The following is an 18988-nucleotide window of genomic DNA, read 5'->3' on the forward strand; positions in this document are numbered from 1 at the left end:
AACAGGGATGTGATGAATGATGGAGATCGCAATCAAACAACATCTGAAGGGCTGGACATTACCAGCCCCTGAATAAGTCGATGGACCGATGCCCTGAGAAATCAGCCTCCGGCATTCCAGTGCCCGAGAAATGAATGGCTGGAGCAAGATGAAGTCGGGATGTCTTGTCGGCCAGTTGAAGACTACTTTTGATGTTCTTTGCTGGAGTCTTGTGATCGGTGCTTTGTATGTGAGCGCTGGCAGCAGGCCTTGTGTAAACACCATTTGGGATTTGGCCATACGGATTGTTCTCTCTCCTCCCTGCACCCCCTGCTGCTTTCTTTTTGATGTACAATAAACAAGAGTGGCTTGTGCCGGATTCCCCATTTCAGTGGGTATTTTGATCATGAAGAGCGCAAGATTGGCCTGCCAGATCAAAGGCTTTTCCCACAAACAAAAGAGCTTCTGTGGACATCTGGTTTCTGTTCCATGGAATTCAGGGGATCTGTAGCATTTATCTGAGTTGGCTCATGTTAGGTTCTAATCAAAATCTGGAAATGTTGCTTTGCTTGAGCTGCAGTTCCCAGAATTTCCATCCTGCATGACAATTTGCAAGAAAAAAAACTAGTATAGATAAATAAAGTGCATGATGTATAACTGATATTGATTAGTCTAGAATAACTAAAGGCTGACTCTCGTCTTTTATGTCGTAAGTACTGAGAATCTATGCATTTGTTTTTGAAGGGGTAGCTACATCACTCTATTGCTGCAAAACTGAACGTTTTTGGTTTTAAGACTAGCAAATTAGCTGGAAATTTGTGGATCCCTAATCACTTTGCTAGGTGCATCTTTTACATATCTACGTACTTAGGCATCGGTCCCATGGAGTTTAATAAAATCTGCTTTTGGGTAAGTACATATAGGATTATAGCTACCATGTTCTTAAGTTTTTCTTCTGGAACTGTGACCTAAAAGATGGGACTTTGAAAAACACATGGGCAACTAGTTAAAAGGAAAAAAGAGAAACCAAGCGACATGGTCCATGAGTAAAATAAAAAAACAGAGAAGGAAAATGCTGTTATGGGGCTACCAAAATATAAAAACAAAACAAACACAAGCTTTTGAGTTGCTGAGAACTTTTAATCTGGGTCGATGTTAACATGCTTATGGTGGGAGAAAGAAGCAAGAAAGTTCAAATTTAATTCCAAATCTGATAAAGAAGACGGAAAACAATGGGAGCACTTCCCCAATCGACCACTTAGTGGTAGCAGTGTTGATTTTGTAATAACTCTCCAGACTATTTCCTGTTGTATGTTTGCTGTTTGAAGTGATACCTTTTAATCTCTTGGCCAACACAGCTGTAAGGCTGTGACCGAAGTCTCCCCTCCTCTGTTAAATCAGCACAAAGGATGAGATGATAGGTTTATTGTTTGCTAGTGAGAGATACTGATGACTCCAACCAATAAACACTTGGGGTTTTGTTCCTATTGACTGGGAAGTGCTGGTATAGCATAGTGGCTTCTCTTGCAGAGCTGTGGTAAAATCATAAGTAGATAATGAGACTGATGTGCTGTGAACACTACAAAAATGTTTGCTGCTGTTATTCTATAAATCCCATTGCAGGCAACTACTGTATACAGTTTCTAAACCAGAGCAATTCTATAAGAATTGATCTTCTGTTCTTCTTGTCTTTTAAAACAGGGGTGGGGGACATGTAGTAATCAAAATGCCGCTGGATGCTGTCAGACCAGGAAGAAGTTGCCAACCCGGGGCAGGGAGTCACCCCCCCCCCACACACACACTGCAGATGGGGCGTCGGCACGTGCCTCTGCCAGCCCTGCAGAGTCGCCCACCCACACGCCAGCCCTGCACGGTAGTCCAGTGGGGGGGGGCGCTCTCTCTTCCTAGGGGAGAGATTTGTGAGTCTGAGCGAGCCCCCTTGTGGTGGCGGGAAGAGGACAGGAGGAGGGGATCTGGGTTCAAATCCTGCCACGGAGACCAGCGGGAGGGAGGCAAAGACGAATCCACTCGTGAAGTAGCCCAAGAGCCCCACCATGACCAGGAGGAGGCTGGCAGCCGCCTACCCCCAACCCTGCAAGGTAGCCCAAGAGCGTGGGGGGGCAGAAGAGAGGCCAAACAGCCGTCCCGCAGCCCCGCTCCCCCCCCCGCAGCGTTCCCTGCCCTTCCCTTCAATTCCGGGGGGTGGGAAACACCAGCACATGAACTTCCGGGTGGGAGCTTCACTGCGGGCAGAAGCCCTTCCGGTGCCTCCTGGGCGGGGCGGGGGCGGGGCCAGGCAGGCGGGGGGCGTGTCCGCGGAGGCGCCACATCCGGGCGGCGTTTCCGGGTCCCTTTGTTGTCGCCGCCGCCGCCGAGCGCCCTTCCCCCTCCCTCCCTCCTTCCCTCCCCCCCTCACGACGACACGTCCCCTCAGGTGGGTTCCAGCGCCGTCCCGGGCGGCCTCTCGGGGTCCCCAGAGAAGAGAGAGAGACGGGGGTGGGGTGGGGGGAGGGCGGAGGCCCGGCCGTCCAGCTCCCCCCCCCCTCAACGCGTCGTCCCCCATTGTCTCCTTCCCGGCGGGTTTTTCCCTCAGCTCGGGCGGGGGCGGGGGGGGGGCTGGTAAACGGCTTCCCGGGCCGCGGCCCCTTCCTCGGTTGGCCCTTGGGAACCGCCTTCGGAAACAGGTGCCTTCGGTCCGCCTCAGGTGGCCATGGCCCCCCCGGGAGTGGGGGAGGCGAGGCGGGCCGGGGCGGGCCGGGGGGGGGGTGTTGGGCGGCCGGACCGGACGAAGCCGCCCCAAGACATTCGGCGGCCTGAGGGGAACCTTCCCCTCCCGTCAGGTCCAAGGGGAACAGGGTAGCCTTGTGCCGGCAGTGATAGCTAAAAAAACACCCCAACCCAAAACAAAATAAAAATAAAAGAACAAAATTAAAGAAGACTTCGCCTCCTGCTTTGGAGAAACAAGAGGTTGAATAAGGAGCAACTTGCCGCCTTTGTGTGATAACCTCCAAATCTAAGGGAATTGCCTCCTTTTAGTGTCACAAGTGGGGTGTGACAAGACAGCGCTGTCCTCCCCAGAGTCACAAAAAAAAAAAAAAAAAAAAAATCCCATTTGCCCTCAGCATACTGATGCTCCTGATTTCCATCCCTGGACAATTTTTGTATCATTGGAGTGTGTTTGTGTTTTTGGGCAGGTGGAATAGTAGTGCATTGCAGGTAGTGCATTGCAGGTTACAAAGCAGCCCTAAACTGAGAAGGTTTCAGCCCTTCAAACTCTGATTTGTTTTTCTGTGTAACCGCTTGTCCTAAAGGTCCTATTTCTTTCTCCTAAATTTGTTAGTACTATTTTTTTTTTGGTGAGTCTTTGAATTTTCTTTCTAGAAAATAAACAGATTGCCCCTTTCAGAATGGCACAGTTCAAGCGCCAAAAGCAGCTGCGAACAAGCAATCTTCAGGGAGCCAGATCATTCTCAGGTTGGTCCAATGCAGGTGTCAAAACTGTTTTTCGCTGCTCCCTCTGTGGCGTAGCCTCCTGTAATGCACAACCAGTGTGGCTGTTGGCTGGAGAGGGTGCCTGGAAGCTTGGTCTGAAATAATAGCTGCTGAATTGAGGGGACTGTGTAACTGTGGTTTTGCCTCATTTGCCTGAAAGAAAAGATGTGGATCCCCAATACAGTGGTTCCCTGCGCAACCCAGGTGTTCTTGGACCGCAACTCCCAGAAATCCCAGCCGGCACAGCTGGTATTGATGGTTTCTGGGAATTGCAGTCCAAGAACCCATGGGTTACCCAAGGTTGGGAACCACTGATCTAATTAATGGATAGCATGTATAATTCCAGTCTCCCTAGAAAAGACCCTGATGTTGGGAAAGTGTGAAGGCAAGAGGAGAAGGGGACGACAGAGGACGAGATGGTTGGACTGTGTCACTGAAGCGACCAACATAAATTTGACCCAACTCCGGGAGGCAGTGGAAGACAGGAGGGCCTGGCACGCTCTGGTCCATGGGGGTCATGAAGAGTCGGACACGACTTAACGACTAAACAACAACAACAATGTATAATATAGATCTGTGTTCAAACCTAACTGTGGAGTCTCAGATCACCCTCTAGTCCAATTCCTGTAATTATTCCTCTTACATTAAGATGGTTTGTCCCTCTGAAACGTCTTTACTGATTGTAAATAAATCAGTGTAATAGAATGTTCATACAGTTTTACCTATCTGATTAATAAAGGTATATGTAAATATTCTCTTAATAGTTAGTCTCCTAATATTTTAAAACTGTGTAGAGCTTGAAACTGTACTTGCTTCTTTTACCAGGAACCCAACCAGCCTCTTTATTGGGACCGGCACCCGGCCTGTTAAATCCTCCTATCTCAGCAGACATCATTCAGGCAGCACGTCACCTTCAGGTTTGTGGGAGATGATTGGCTTTTCTTGGGCTGCTTTCTCCTGGGCTGCTAGGTAGTGAAATCCTGGTGTCTTTTTATTCTTTTAGTAGAGCAGTTTAGGGATTCTGCCTTACCTCAGTAACGTTGTGAAATATTCAAGGCTTAAAGTGTTACATTCTGAGATTGTATGAATAACTTTATATTTAGAGAGAGAATGTTCACATTTTCTCTCAGTTTGAATTTTTGCCAGAGTTCACTGAGAAAAAAAATGTGAATATTCTCTTCACAATATAAAGTTATTGGTAAAGTCTCAGATTTGCTGGAGGTTATTTATTATTATATTATTTATTTATTTAAGGTTAGTTGAAGGCTCTCCACAGATCTGTGTGACTCTCCTGTTGCCTGAGGGGCTTTGAAGTCCCTCTCCATGTGGTGAAACTGGAGTTGTTTGTGTGATGCCAGTTCATCTCAGATCCATTGCAGGAGGTGCTAGAAAGACATGAACCTGGCAGAAAGTATGTGTGTAGGTCTCTTTCCCCAAAATGTCAAATTTAGCACAACATTATCTAATTATACACTGTTGCTCCGGTGCCAGAAGTCTGATTGCAATAATGAAATTTTGCATGTGTGTAATTAAAAGTAAAAGTTACCAAAGGGGGGGGGGGAGAAGCCCACAAAGAATACTAGATTTCAAAGAAGAGGCCATGTTAGTCTGTCTCGTCGCATTGACAGAATTCAAGGGCGAAAAAGATTGTGGGGGGAAGGAGAAGAAAATATGGTGGCACTTTGAAGACTAATGGATTGGTTTCATTTCAGCATTTGTGGTAAAGTCTACTTCTTCAGGCCCAGCTCACAGTGAAACAAATATGTTGGTCTTTAAGTGCTACAATTATAAATAATACAAATAAAGTCCCTTTTTAATTTTTCCAAAAACAGGAGGTTTTTGGGAAAATTTGCTGCCATATTTGGTAAGTCAGAGCAGAATTATATGGCTCGACCTGTGTGGTGCTTCTCATTTTTTAAGATTTACAGATCCAGAGGGGTGCACATTCTTTTTTTTAATCCCAGGAGTGGCTTTCATAAACAAACATAGTTGGTCCTATAATGAAAGTAATATGTATGCAGGTGTATGTCCTATTCATCCATTTCCTCTGTGGTTGCCTCAGTTGGATGGAATATCCTGCAGCTGATACAAGTGTAGCAAACCTGAGTTCCACTCCCCACAATGTATAGGAAGTTACTGGCTCTCCTATCTTCATTAGCTTGTTATATTTTAGAATATAGGATGGCCTTTTAACAGCCAGTGCAGTTAAGAGGAAAGTGAGATCTGGTGGTTTAATTCAGCCTGAAGACAGTTTGTGTGCAGATCTGGTGTAAGCTAGCCCTTGCAATCACTGCCTAACTTCAGTTATACTTGATATTGTATTAAAGAAAGGTGATGCAAAGCTTACACAGTGAGGGAAGGTGAAAGATCTTGAGAATAGTCAAGTCTTGGGGTGATCTCATTTTAAAGATCACTGCAACTGGTCTAGAATGCCAGTGGCGGGCAAAGAGGATGAATGAGGTAGTAGCTTACATTGAGGGCACATCTGCATTGTGTAAATCCTTTCCCCTTTTTGGCTGAGAATAGCAGTATAGCGTTCCAGATGGCAATCTAATGTACAACATATCATTAGGTGATTACACTAATTTCCCAGGGCCTTTGTTTTTCAGGGGGGAGAGAAGCAACGAGTTTTTACTGGTATTGTTACCAGCCTTCACGATTACTTTGGAGTTGTGGATGATGAAGTTTTTTTCCAATTGAGGTGAGTAAGGGGCTGATGGGATCAGAGAGAGAATGAGATTGTTAATATGTAGACTTTCTTGGAGAAAACAAGATTCAATTTGCTTTTATTCCATTTGCTTCAGCCTCGTTGGAGTACAATCAGAGCCTAGTCTAGATTTGTAGTGGAAAAATCCTGATGTGGTGTGGTGCACTATATTAGCTCAGATTGCTCTTGGGGTTTGTTGCTTTTAATGCCTCACATATTAAAAAAAATACCTTGCAAGAAAAAAAAATCTCACAAAAAAGAAGAAAGAGTTCTGCCTGAGATCTCTTATTTTGTGTTACTAATTTCCCACTTGTAGAGATTCTTTTTTATATAAAGGCATTTAAAATGGGATTATTTTCTTCACTTGTTGCCTTTAGCAGAAGAGAATGGAATGTCTCAGAAATTTTTTCAGTGCTATCTTTTTCTGCAATAAATCTCCAGTTTTTTTAAAAAAAAATTGAAAAAAATTGTTTATTAGCACAGTTAGGCAATTCATTAATGAATAAGAATGTGGTTCAAATAGTTATAAATCAGCTATGTAGTGCAAGTGATTCCACAGATAGCGGCCATGAAGCTGGAGATGGCAGGCTATCTCACTGGAAGAGAGTTCAGCTCTCTTGGAAGCAGATCAGTATGCAGTCATAATGCATCATGCACAGGCCACTCGATACGCTAAAATAAGTATGTCAGTACTTGGAGGCCACAGAAGCAATGAATTTCCCCCCAAAGGCTTTATTTATTTACTTGTATCAATGTTGCATAATTTAAAATTATGGATGTATAGGAAATATAGGTAAAACTATAATATTAAGAGACTTTTTCTAAAGAAATACTGTTGTTGGAGGTAACTGTGAACATTGAAGGTCATACTCATGAGCATATCCATGAGCAGAAATCTTGCTTACTCCCAGTTACAGGTTTTTTAAAAATGTATTAAATCAGATCACACTCTATTTAGGACATTGGAAAATGTTCTGGATTCAAAATTTTCTGAAAAGCCCACATCATTGGCTTCAGGACCATACCTGAGTGATAAATTTAGTACAAACTCCACCTGTCACATCTCCACTTTAAAGAAAATAAAAAGGATCAGATATTAGGTGATGATAAAGACTTTTGGCTGAGACTGTGGAGACTTGAAGCCAGTAAGGATAAACATTTTTATGCTTGATGGACCAGTAGTCGGACCTGACGGAAGTGGCTCAGAAGACTTTCCCACTTCATTCTGCAATGTGTGTAGCCCAAAATTTGAGTGGCAACGCCAGAATTGCTGATCTTTGAGCTGTTTACTCTCTGCTATGAACTCTGGAGATGTCCACAAGAAACTTGGCAGCAGCAGAAATACTGCATATGTTTTGCTGTTCTCTATTTTATTTCAGTGTTGTCAAAGGCCGGATTCCTCAGATTGGAGAAAAGGTGCTGGTAAAAGCTGTTTACAACCCTAACCAGTCGGTGCCATGGAATGCTTTGAAGGTCCAGATATTATCAAATCAGGTACCTCAGAGTTTTCTTCTCTAGAGTGTTTAAGGAAGGTGCTTCCTAGTATTTCGAGGAGTCTTACAACAAACCAGCAATTTAATTAGTAAAATGAAAAGAAGGTCTCTGGATTTTCTTCGTTATGTTTCTCTATAGTGGATAGTTTCTTGAGCTCTTTGGTGTTGCGGTGTTCAGTACTCAGCCCTGCTTCACAGTGCCTCTGTGTTCCCTTTTTCTGATGCCTTGGCATACTGGTGACAGAATGGATTGTGATTTTACACATTGATTTCCATAGTTCTGAAAAGATACTGAAAATAATCTATAGTATGAAACAATAGTAATGTGGCAGATAAACAGCACACTGCGGTACCTATTTGAAGATGTAAGTTCCATTGTACCTGCCTGTTGTGGCTTCATTCAGCTTGAGCCCCTCAGTTTCCATATAGGAACATTATCTGGTGGCTGTACTCAGAAACCTGTATTGTTTTGTCAGATACTGAAAAAAAATCATTTTGGGGGCTATAGCTGCTAGAATATCCCAGCCAAAATGGCTTTCATAATCTCTGAAGGGCAGTTGTGTGAGGTTTTGGTTCTTAAATCTGGCAGTTTGTAGGAAAAGTCTTGCTATCAAGAAACATCGTCGTTGATGGCATCCTTTTGTTCTGCAGCCCCTTTTGAAGCCCCCTACCCCTCTTCTCCATGTGGCTTCTTTGGGACAGAAGCAAGGCATTCTGGGAGCCCAGCCTCAGCTGCTATTTCAGCCTCACCGAATTCCACCCCTTTTCCCTCAGAAACGTAAGTGATACCCAGTATATTGTAGGTTCGTGGGATACGTATATTTATAATAACAAGAGTCAGTTCTGACTTAGGGTGACCCTTTCCAGGATTTTCCAGGTAGAAAATAGTCAGAGGTAGTTTACCATTCCCTTCTTCTGGAGGTACCCTGGGAGTGTGCAGCTTGCCCAAGAGCACCCAGGCTGGCTGTAAGGAAATAATGGCTGAAATCCTCTTGCACAGATTTGTACTGTACAGCAAGGATCATGTCACCAGCCACGCTGTGCTGTGGCTATTTTGGCACACTGAAACGCTTCCTAGAGCCCCCTGCCAATGTTTCAAGGGTCCCTAGTGATCTGCTTCCTCCTGGGATAGCCTTTGGGAGCCACAGAAGAAGAGGAGGAGGAGGAGGAAAGATTTAAACCTGGAAAATCCCGGCTGATGCCAGTCCCGTTGTGTGACACAGCTCCACCAAGAGGATTTTGACCAATAAGCATGATGAAGCTAGAGTTTGAAGGATGGAATTAGAGACAGAAAAACTCTGGTTTTAGAAATCAGAGAGGGAGGAACTTGGTCCAATACTTTCTTTGGTAATAGTTTTTACTATACTGTCCCAAAGTGAAAAACAGTTTTGATAAGCACCTTTCTTCATTAGGCCATCAGGTAAGATTGTAGTCTGTGGAAAACATCTTGGGTGGGGGCTGGCAGACGTCGAGATGCTATTTTTGGGACATTAGCTGTACAGGAGCTCTGCGGTGTATCTGTCCTGTTTCTGTGCGCATGTGTTGCCATCACAGATTTTCCTCATAGGACTAATAGAATCTGTGTTGGAATTAGTTGATATAGTGACCTCAATTCAAGGAGGCAGACAGGTTGCTCAGGATAAGAGAAGTAAGACTGTGTTTACCCCCACAGCAATGAGCCTCTTCCAGACCTCTCCATCACCCCACTTGGGTCATCTTGGGAGATACACCGGCCGGGGTCCGAAGAGCAGGCAGGACTCGGGCAGATGGTAAGGATGCTACGAGCCCTTTGTGCAGGCACAAACCTCACCCTCCCACCTCCATTTTCTTCTCCTCCTCAGTTGGCAGGTAGTAAAAATTCCCAAGGAGAGTTTTGTGGTTGTACCTCTTCTTTTTAAATCAGGAATAGTTTTGCTGTAATTTATAATGTCCCCTCTTCGCTCCTTCAGAGACTTAGCCATTATTTGTGCATGCTTATTTTGAGTACTGAGCAAAACGACCACTCATGCCATCCATAGCATGCTGCCTTCTTCCAGGTCAGACAGCTTGTCCATCTAGCTCAATACGGTCTTCTCTGACTCCACAAATATTTACAGAATGCTTCCCAGGGTAGATGTTCGGTTTGATCCAGCAGAGGGCTTCTGGCACTCTCATTTTGGAAAACTGTATCCAAAGTAGAGATATTCTTATGGGGATTCTGCAGCCATAGTAGTTGGCTCTGCCCCAGGTCAGTAACTTGCAGGATCCAGCTTAGTTTCATGCTGAGTGGGGAACTTTTATTGGACAGGACAGCACTGGCAGTTTTACTGACACAGCACATGCCTATGCAGGCCAGTGCAACCAACATTTGAGTAGCTTTAGTAGTTACAGCTCCCACATGACCTCTTCCCAGAGCTGAGGTGCCAGTTTATGTGGCACATCCTAATTTGAAAACCCAGGTTGGTGTCTGTGCTGCTTCTATTCCATAAGCTGTTGCATTGGTGCTTATGAGCTTCTGAGAAATTCAGCTTTGAGCCTTTGGCATTCATTTCAGTGTTTGTGCATTTGTGGCTAACTGTTACAACATTGCTTTCCCTAAGAGTTCCTGTGCTGTTGTGCTTTCAGGGATGACTTTGATTCCAAGAAGCGGAAGCAGAAAGGCAGTGAGCCATGGGGAGCGAAAAAGCCACGGCATGAACCCCCCCAGTACCGGGTCCAGCTGGCTTGCTATGCTGTGAATAGGTAAGATCAGGAGAATAAGTGGGCCCTCACTTGGAAGGAAAGAATGGATGTCAGTTTGCATGATGAACAGCTGTCTTAATGCCTTGGTAAAAAGGCAGTGTGTAAGTGCAACAGGGTTATTTGTTAGTAATATAGTGCCATCAGTATGCGCTGGTGGTTTGAACAAAGAATCAGAGGGCAGATCTATTTTCTTAAGTGGTTTTGCATTCCAAGAGTTCAGAGGTGTGAATCAGTAGAGGAAGGAGGTGGGAGTCAGGGGCAAAATGAAGGGAAGACTGCATTTATTTCACTTACACATTCCTGGCTACATTTCAAACTTCCATAACCTGACACCTTCTGAAGCATTGAACCACAGCTCCCATTGTCCTCAGCCATCAAACACAGTGGTGCCTGGGGATGATGGAATTTGCAGCCTGACATAAGCAGAGGATGGAGGGTTGGAAAAGGCTTCAGTAGAAGTCCTAGCAAGCAAACATAGGTCTCTCTAGAAGATCACCTGTGTGTGTTTTTTGGAAAACATGCTGTAAATGTGAATGTTCTGTTTGCTTTACCTGCAGAGAACAGTGAGTCTGGTGTGTCAGAGTTGGTTGAAAATGTGTTTATTATGTATTCAGATTAATGGACAAACCAGATATTTTCTTTGCTTGAAATCGACAGATAGGTGCAACATTCCTCCTCAGCTGTGTGCTTGAGTACAGGGCTGAATCAGTCCAACCAGATTGATATTGCTGCCGAGTCTTATTGAGAAGAGTCCCACACAGAAGGGTAGCATGTGGCATGCTTACTTTGTGGGGTTGTTTAAAAATCTGATTTTTTTTTTGGTACATGTTTGTGTTTCATTAGCCCTTTTTGTGATGCAATGGAGATTTTGAGGCGTTACTGCAGCATCCAGCTGCCCAAGGAGTTTTGTGGTGTTCGCCTCTCTTGGCTGGAGACCTTTCCTCTCACTCAGCCACTGACCCTCCAGCACCCCAGCCGTATCCAGGTGGCCAGTCCGGCTGAAGAAGCGGCCCAGGCGGAGGAGGGGACTGTGCAGGATGCTCCGCTAGAGGATGCCAGTTCGGCTTTCAGTGCCAAGGTGAAGGGTTTGGTGGTTGCTAACAAAAACAGGATTGGGCCTCAAAGATATACATAGGAGGCAAAAAACAGGGGGTGGGGGTGGTACTCAACAGTTTTAATAAGGTTGAGCCAGTCTGAATATTAAGCTTATTTTCTCATCTGTTGAGCTGTCATCCTACTATTGATGTAGACACATTTGGTCCTCCTGATCCTGGTGGATTGCAGCTCCCATCATCCCTGATGCCTGGGGCTAATGGGCATTGCACTCCAGCAACCCATGGAGGGCCATGGGTTGCCATGTCCTCTTTATCCAACATGACATCTTATTACACTTGAAAGACATTGCTTTGCCCTTATATAACTAATTCTCTATATTTCCTTAACCATGCTACTCATGCTGGTATAGCAATATCAAGTTTCAGCAGTGGTTGCTGAGGTGGGATTTGTGTCTTGTGATTAATTGACTTCCTCTGCTTATGTGTGGCTAAGTAGCATCAGAATCACGGGAACCTGCAGAACCTATAAAGGAGTGGATTCCGATGTATGAGAGTACTGTGTGTTTTAATCCTCCCCACTTCCTGAATTCTGTCTGCCTTATGCATGATAATCAAATCATTCCTCCAAAACCTGCACCGTGCTTATTTTATTGATTGAAATATTTATGAACTGTGCTTTTGCCCTATCTTGACCCCTAAGATGGTGTCCATAACAGACATGAAAAGCCTGAGCTGTATCTTCTCTGTTTCAAAGGAAATCCAGATTTGGGTTGCTGGCACAGAAATTGCCTATATTTTTAACCTCTCTTGCTGATGGGAAATAACAGAGAGACCTCTGAAGAAGATGCAAGCTATGGGTTGATTCATTCAGTCTAGTTGGCCATTGTCCATGGCATTGAGCCTCAACAAAGACTTGGCCAGCTTTTCTTGAGTTGCTGAGTATCGGAAATGCATACAAATCCCCTGCACTGCCCCTAATCTGTACTCTTTTCTTCAACAGGTTTTGCTCTTGTCTTCTCCGGGAATAGAAGAATTCTACCGCAATTGTTTGCTATATGTTGAAGATCCCAGTGACCAGAGGGAGAGTCCTGAACATCCAGCAAAGCAAATTAAGGTGAGCATCCTAATATTTAGGATCTGGTGGAGGTATAGGTGGAGTTCAGGAGAGTAAAGATAAGGGAGTCCCAGGCTTTCCAGATAGCTGTGAGCAGGTCCAGCATAGATAAAGTCCGAAGGGATGATGCTGGGCAAAGTTAGAAAAGGGTTAGACTGGAGACTAGAAATTGCAACAGTTAAAGGTATGCATGTGTGTGAAAGAAAATAAAGGAGTATTTTATGGTTACTTTTCAAGTGTCTTAAGTTAGGGGCATGAACATTCCTTCCACTGGGATATAGTATGACTTTTCCCCTCATGGTAGAGCTTCACGTTTTCTGCCTGTGACATTGACATACCTCCTTGGTGATCAGGGACTAAATTATGGGAAAACTGCTTTTGTCCAGGAGTCAGTAGTTGAAACAGGAAAAGTCTCAGTTCTTGTATGCCAGCAGTGGGTAAGTCTAAAGGCATGGGTGGGCCCAAATGTTATTCTTACCAATTTGGCCATTTCACCATCAAGGATCCAAAGCACAACTGGATTCTGTTCATGCTCACTTAGTAGTAAAGCTCAGTGCAATGACTATATAGGCAGCCAAATGCTGTTCATTTCCATACAACAGCTTCCTACACTGTAAATCAAAGTTCAGCCATCCATAGAATAGCTGGGGTGTGGCATTCTGTATTAAAAATTTGCCAGTGGAAAAATAAAGTTGGAGGTCAGCAGCAAGCTTAATGTTGTGTCAGATGAATTAGGAATTGTTCTGGGACGTGGGTTGCTTTCTTCAATATCATATGGTTGGGGTTGCAGAGTATTTCTTGTCTGCATAACATGTAAGTGTCTGATATTTCTTGTCTTAATTACATGGTACCTAAGCTTGTTGAGCTGCTGCTGTTGTTTTTACAGATAGGGAACTGAGTATCTCTGAAGATTCTCAGCCATCCAGGTGAGGTTATCTGGAAGTTAGTCATGGCAACTGGACTTCTTTCTTATTAGGCTGAAAAATTTAGCTACTCATTCAAGTTGCTTCTTCAGTCAGACTGAAGAAGCTACTCGGATGAGTAGCAAAACATTTCAACCTAATAAGAAAGAAGTCCAGTTGCCATGACTAAACTTCGAGATAGGGAGCTGAAGTTGAGTGCTTTCTGTAAAACTACTCAGAATTCAGTGAGGCAGGCCTGCAAATTCAGACCTGTGTACACCACTGTATTGGATGACTCTCACTGTTTTTCCTCTGGAATTATTTGCTTTACAAGCCCTTTTTTCTTCCTGTTTGTGACTCAATTGCATTTTGGATCACATTGATTCATTTTTGCTTGGTATCTAGTGCAATCTTGTGATACTAGGTTAAATAGGGATGTGGTGGCATTGCAGGTGAAACCGCAGAAGCCTCTGTGCTGGAAGGTCTGTAGATCTTCAGCTGTAAGATTGAATCCACGCGATGGAGTGAGCGCCCGTCGCTTGTCCCAGCTCCCGCCAACCTAGCGGTTCAAAAGCATGCAAATGCGAGTAGATAAATAGGGACCACCTTGGTGGGAAGGTAACAGCGTTCCGTGTCTAAGTCGCACTGTCCATGTGACCACGGAAGATTGTCTTCGGACAAAACGCTGGCTCTACGACTTGGAAATGGGGATGAACACCGCCCCCTAGAGTCGAACATGACTGGACAAAATTGTCAAGGGGAAACTTTACCTTTATCTAGTCCAAACTTGTGATACTAGCTTAGATTCTGCCATTTGTTTCATGTTGTTCCCTTCAGGATTATGCAGTTGCAAAACAGAAGATGGAGGGCATAACAGACAACTTAAGCTGCTTCTTTAACAGCCTCAGTCATCAAAGGGGAAAAGAATTCATGGTGATAAGTCAGGTGTATTTGGACCCACTGGTAGCAGAGTTATCTGTTTATAAAGGTTTTGACCTTTGTTTCCCCCCCCCCCCCCACTAAGACCAAAGTGTGGGGTGAACAATATGTTTCTTTAACTGTTTGTTTCACCTTCTTCAGTTCTTGCTGGGAAAGAAAGTGGATGAAACAGTGCTGATTGGAGGGGAGTGGTCTCCGTCTCTGGATGGTCCCGACCCAGCAACAAACCCAGCGGTTCTGATTCACACCGCCATTCGTTGTACCAAGGCACAGACTGGCTTGGACCTGAGTCCCTGCACTAAATGGTAAGCCTTCCTTTTCTATATTCGCAAAGGCTTTCACGGCCGGGATCTAATGGTTGTTCTGGATTTTTTGGACTCTTTGGCCGTGTTCTGAAGGTTGTTCTTCCTAACATTTTGCCAGTCTCTGTGGCCGGCATCTTCAGAGGATAGCAACCTGACCAGAGCACAGGTTGCTGTCCTCTGAAGATGCCGGCTACAGAGACTGGTGAAACTTTAGGAAGAACAACCTTCAGAACACGGCCAAAGAGCCCAAAAAACCCAGAACAATCTTCCTTTTCTGCTGCGTTGGACATCGATACTCTTTCTTTTCTTTTCCTTTTATAATCTGACAGGCATTGGGTTCGTTTAGGGAACTACTCTGAAAAACTGGTTTCCTGTTGTGATGTATCTGTGTCTACCTTTGTTAAGTTTAATTTTATATGGCCTTGTTAAATAATGTGCACAAGGTGATATACACAAATATAGGCAGTGTGAAATTATTGGAACATTAAAATCAGTGCTTTTTGAGTGTTAAGCATTCTCTGTTTAGCCTGTTACCCCGGCTATACTCTAGACATATTGTTTCTGGAAAGTAAGAGTGGTAAAGTAATAAGAGTTTTTCTGCTGCCCTGTCTTACCTATCTCTCATATACTGGTGTCAAAATTCTCTTAGTCTTATCACTTGCCAATTTATGTAATGGTATATTTTGATAAGCATGGAAATAAATGTGTGTTCTTTAAGAATCTTCATTTATTTTTTCTTTTCCTCTTTTACTGCCACCAAATTTTAGTTGCCAGGTACTGAGCTGCACACAAGTCAGCTTAATTTAATAACATTTTATCAAAGCAACAACCAAATGATCTTATTTATTCATTCCTAGGCTTTAAAATCATTTAAGCACAATTCTTCCCCTCAAACTTGCCATTCTCTTTTTAAAAGCTGCCCACTGCCCCTTCTTGCTACTCCCCAGACTGCTCCAAAAATCTAATCAATATTCCTTTTCCCTAATTTCAGCCAGACAATCGGAACAATTCTTACCAATATTCCATGCTCCACATTGGCCTCCTTCCCCCATCACACACTTACCAAACCAATACATTTCCCATTACCATATAAACAATCTGGGCATCACAAATCTTCCTCTTAAAAATAAGTAAAAATTCCAGCATTAATTTCAAAGCTGAGAGTGTTCAAAGTTTAAAGACTTTTTACTTTAACCCAACCCCAAAGTTCAGCATTTTCAGTTTCACAATCTCTTAGGTGACACAGCCTGGTCTCTCCATCCTTTTTGCCTGTCCTGCCATAGTGTCTGTTCAGAGTCCTGCTATCCACTTCTACCTTTACCTGTCTTACTTTTACCCCCAAGGCCTCTGTGCCAGCTGGAACGCAGCTGTTGCTTGTCTGTTCTCCTGCAGTTGGCTCTGGAACGGCTCTGATTTCTAGAAAGAGTGCCTACTATTGCATTCTCTCCCTTTTCTGTTGGATTTGGAACTTATGCAAACATGAGGGCCATCTTTTTAGTTTGTTCATGTTTGCATGGTCTGTAGCCAGAGGAGAGTTCTCAGGCTCCAGTACAAACTGCCGCCTCCCAAAGGTAGGTGCTCGGCTTTTTAAGGACCCACACAATGACTAAGCATTTCTTTTTGGATACAGTAGTTTGTTTCTTTCATGTTTATGCAAGTTCTGACTCAGATAAACAAGTGGTTGTTTCACACCCTCACACTCTTGTAACAAAGCTTTACCCTGCCTAATATTTGGCCTGTCCATTGCAATTATGAACTGTTTTTCAAAATCAGGTGCTTTTAAAACAGGGTCCTGACATAATGCCTGCTTTACCTGTTCAAATGCTCTCTGGCACTGAGTGGCCCAGACCACTTGATTGAGGTTATTTTTCTTCTACAAAGAAATGAGTTGAGAGCCTAGATGAGAGGCTACATCCCCAGAATTTGGAATGAACGTCCTATAATAACCTCTTACACCCAGGAAAGCACACATTGCCTCCTTAGTAGATGGAAGAGGCCGGCCCTCCACTTTATCCTTTCAATTGCTTCCACTTTAATAAATAGAGGGGTTATTTCCCCACTTTTCAACTCTGTAACCCAGGTAAATTGCTTCCAGTAGGCCAAAATAACCTTTCTTTTTCTCCCCCCCTCCCTTTTTTTCTTTTATCTTTATGGCTGCCTTTACCAGAACAGTTAGTGCTTGAATAAGATTTTCAAGATACTGTGTTCTATTAGAGATTCACTAAGTATAGGTATATCATCAATGTATGTCATTGTAAATGCTGTCATATGAGACATTATGGTGTTAATTAACCTCTGGGGAAAACTGGTGAGTTCATCAAAACAACAGGCAACACCTGAAGCTCATTTAGTCCATTGGGTGGCAAAATCAGCTTTGCATTTGAAGTCGTCTTCTAGGTCCCTCTGTCACAATCCCTTAAGTTCAGGGTGAGTGCTGATGTGTCTAAAATAAAGACAGAGTGGAACAGATCCATCTCTTTTAGGGACTAGCATTACACCAGAGGGCCATGGACTCACAGACCCCTGTAATCACTGCAAGGTTTAGGATATCTTTAATCTCTCTTCTTATCTCATCTGTCACAGTTCATAGTTCTGATGGGTGAATTTCCCCCCAGTATTGATTGCTTGTATACAGAGGTCTTCCCTGGCTTGATATTAAAAAGCTCCATAAACCATTCAAATGATTTTACAATTCCCCTTTTCTTCACCTCACCCACCCTCTCTTCCCATTGCTTGGTCTATACCTCCTCCTCCTTTCTTGCAGAAAATTAGGTACAGGATGACCCCGATGTCCACAGGATTGATATCTGCGGTTTCACTTATCCATGGTTTGCTGTAGTGCTATAAACAACATACAAGGGTACCCTCTTGTGGCCTTTGTCCTGCCCCCTTCTGTGTTGTATATAGAGTTCCCTTGTATCCATGCCTTCAGGCATCCACAATAGGTCGCAATAGGAACTGATCCCCCACAGATATAGGGGTCCTACTGCATTTCTGTATCTAAGCTATTATATAGTATTTTAAACTGCATCACTTGGTTCTCTCTAGATCTATGAGACTTTAGCATGTTCACATGTACAGCTGTTTGTTTTTCTTACAGCCCTTTGGCAATATAAATCACTGTATGCAGTTCGCCTCGCATCATGTAGGGATCTTCCCAGCTTCCCTGCATTGTGCTTAGGAAATACACCATTACTGAATCTTGTATGTTACACTGGATTCTTCTGACGTCACAGTCATACCACCTTTTCTGTACCTTTCCAGCTGCTCCAGATTCTCCTTTGCTGTTGCCATCATTCCCTCCCTTTTGTTTCTTAATCCCAATACGTATTCTGCTAGCAATGATGTTAGTTCCTCTTGTGCTCCGTTCCATGAAATTCTAAGTCTTAAGACACTGGTTTCCCAAACATCAGTTCAAAAGAGCTAAACCCAGTGGACTCTTAGCTGGGCCAGAAAGGTGTGTGACAGCTCTTAAGGGGGAAGGGGTTCTAAGTAGTAGAAACACTTGTGGACAAGGTCTTTTCTTCTGATCCAAGTCGTGCCCTCAGTGATCCCTATATAGTTATCTCTGTGCCAATGTGGACAGGCCCTGTGCCTTTTCTTTTACTGACCAGTAATCAATCCAGTGGCAGCATGACTTATCCCTTGGCTACCTGGACCGCTAGGTGGCTGTCTTTTGTAGGAGGCTTCAGGTTTACAAGTGAACGTGTTCTCTTTGATTTTTACTTTCATTTATGTTGCATGAGAAAAGTCTGTCAGGTGTCTTCAGGAAATATGTTGTGGGAATCTTGAGGGCTGATGGGAGAGATCTTGACTTTGGTGTTTTCTTTACTGATCTCTTAAAGCACTGAGCTGGATCAGTGTTAACAGGGCCACTAAAGATGCTTCCTTCCCATTAAGGATGCTTAATTGACAGCATTGTCTGTTGCCTCAGGGAAAGCCTCATTTTTCAAGTATCACCCTGTCTATTTTATGCTGATACGATCAATGGTAGCTAGTTTTTTTTTAAATTGACTTACTCTTTGGCCAAGGGAAAGCTCCAGCACTAAAAGGCCAGAATCCTTTTGCAATCCTAAGGGGAGCAGGACTAAAGTGGCTAATTATCATATCTGATTTTTTTTTTTAAATGTGCCATCGTTTTTGTGCTGTATAGAGTGCTACAGTGGGCTTTGTTGACTGAGAAAAAAAGGTTTAATTTGAAGGTATCCTTTTAAAAAAAAAAAAAAGCTGAAAAGACTCCTTGTGCCTTCCAGGGACTACATTTAAATGAAGAAATGGTCA

General features: G+C 43.8%; 1 protein-coding gene across 3 annotated transcripts in view; it reads left to right on the plus strand.

Annotated features, from left to right (window-relative positions):
- Positions 1 to 2280: 2280 nt before the first annotated feature.
- Positions 2281 to 18988, plus strand: part of CCAR2 (cell cycle and apoptosis regulator 2) — a 35667-nt gene continuing 18959 nt past the window's right edge. For all 3 annotated transcript variants that reach the window (XR_012080830.2, XR_012080829.2, XM_020780336.3), the window contains exons 1-11: positions 2281 to 2413; positions 3361 to 3453; positions 4297 to 4388; positions 6081 to 6172; positions 7558 to 7672; positions 8323 to 8449; positions 9344 to 9440; positions 10276 to 10392; positions 11236 to 11470; positions 12448 to 12561; positions 14544 to 14707. Coding sequence is in view for 1 of the 3 variants with exons in the window: in XM_020780336.3 (XP_020635995.3) it covers positions 3387 to 3453; positions 4297 to 4388; positions 6081 to 6172; positions 7558 to 7672; positions 8323 to 8449; positions 9344 to 9440; positions 10276 to 10392; positions 11236 to 11470; positions 12448 to 12561; positions 14544 to 14707 (1220 nt within the window). In the remaining 2 variants the exon portion in view is untranslated. The remainder of the gene's footprint in view (positions 2414 to 3360; positions 3454 to 4296; positions 4389 to 6080; positions 6173 to 7557; positions 7673 to 8322; positions 8450 to 9343; positions 9441 to 10275; positions 10393 to 11235; positions 11471 to 12447; positions 12562 to 14543; positions 14708 to 18988) is intronic.

Source organism: Pogona vitticeps, chromosome 8 (assembly GCF_051106095.1).
Source record: "Pogona vitticeps strain Pit_001003342236 chromosome 8, PviZW2.1, whole genome shotgun sequence".
NCBI lineage: Eukaryota > Metazoa > Chordata > Lepidosauria > Squamata > Agamidae > Pogona > Pogona vitticeps.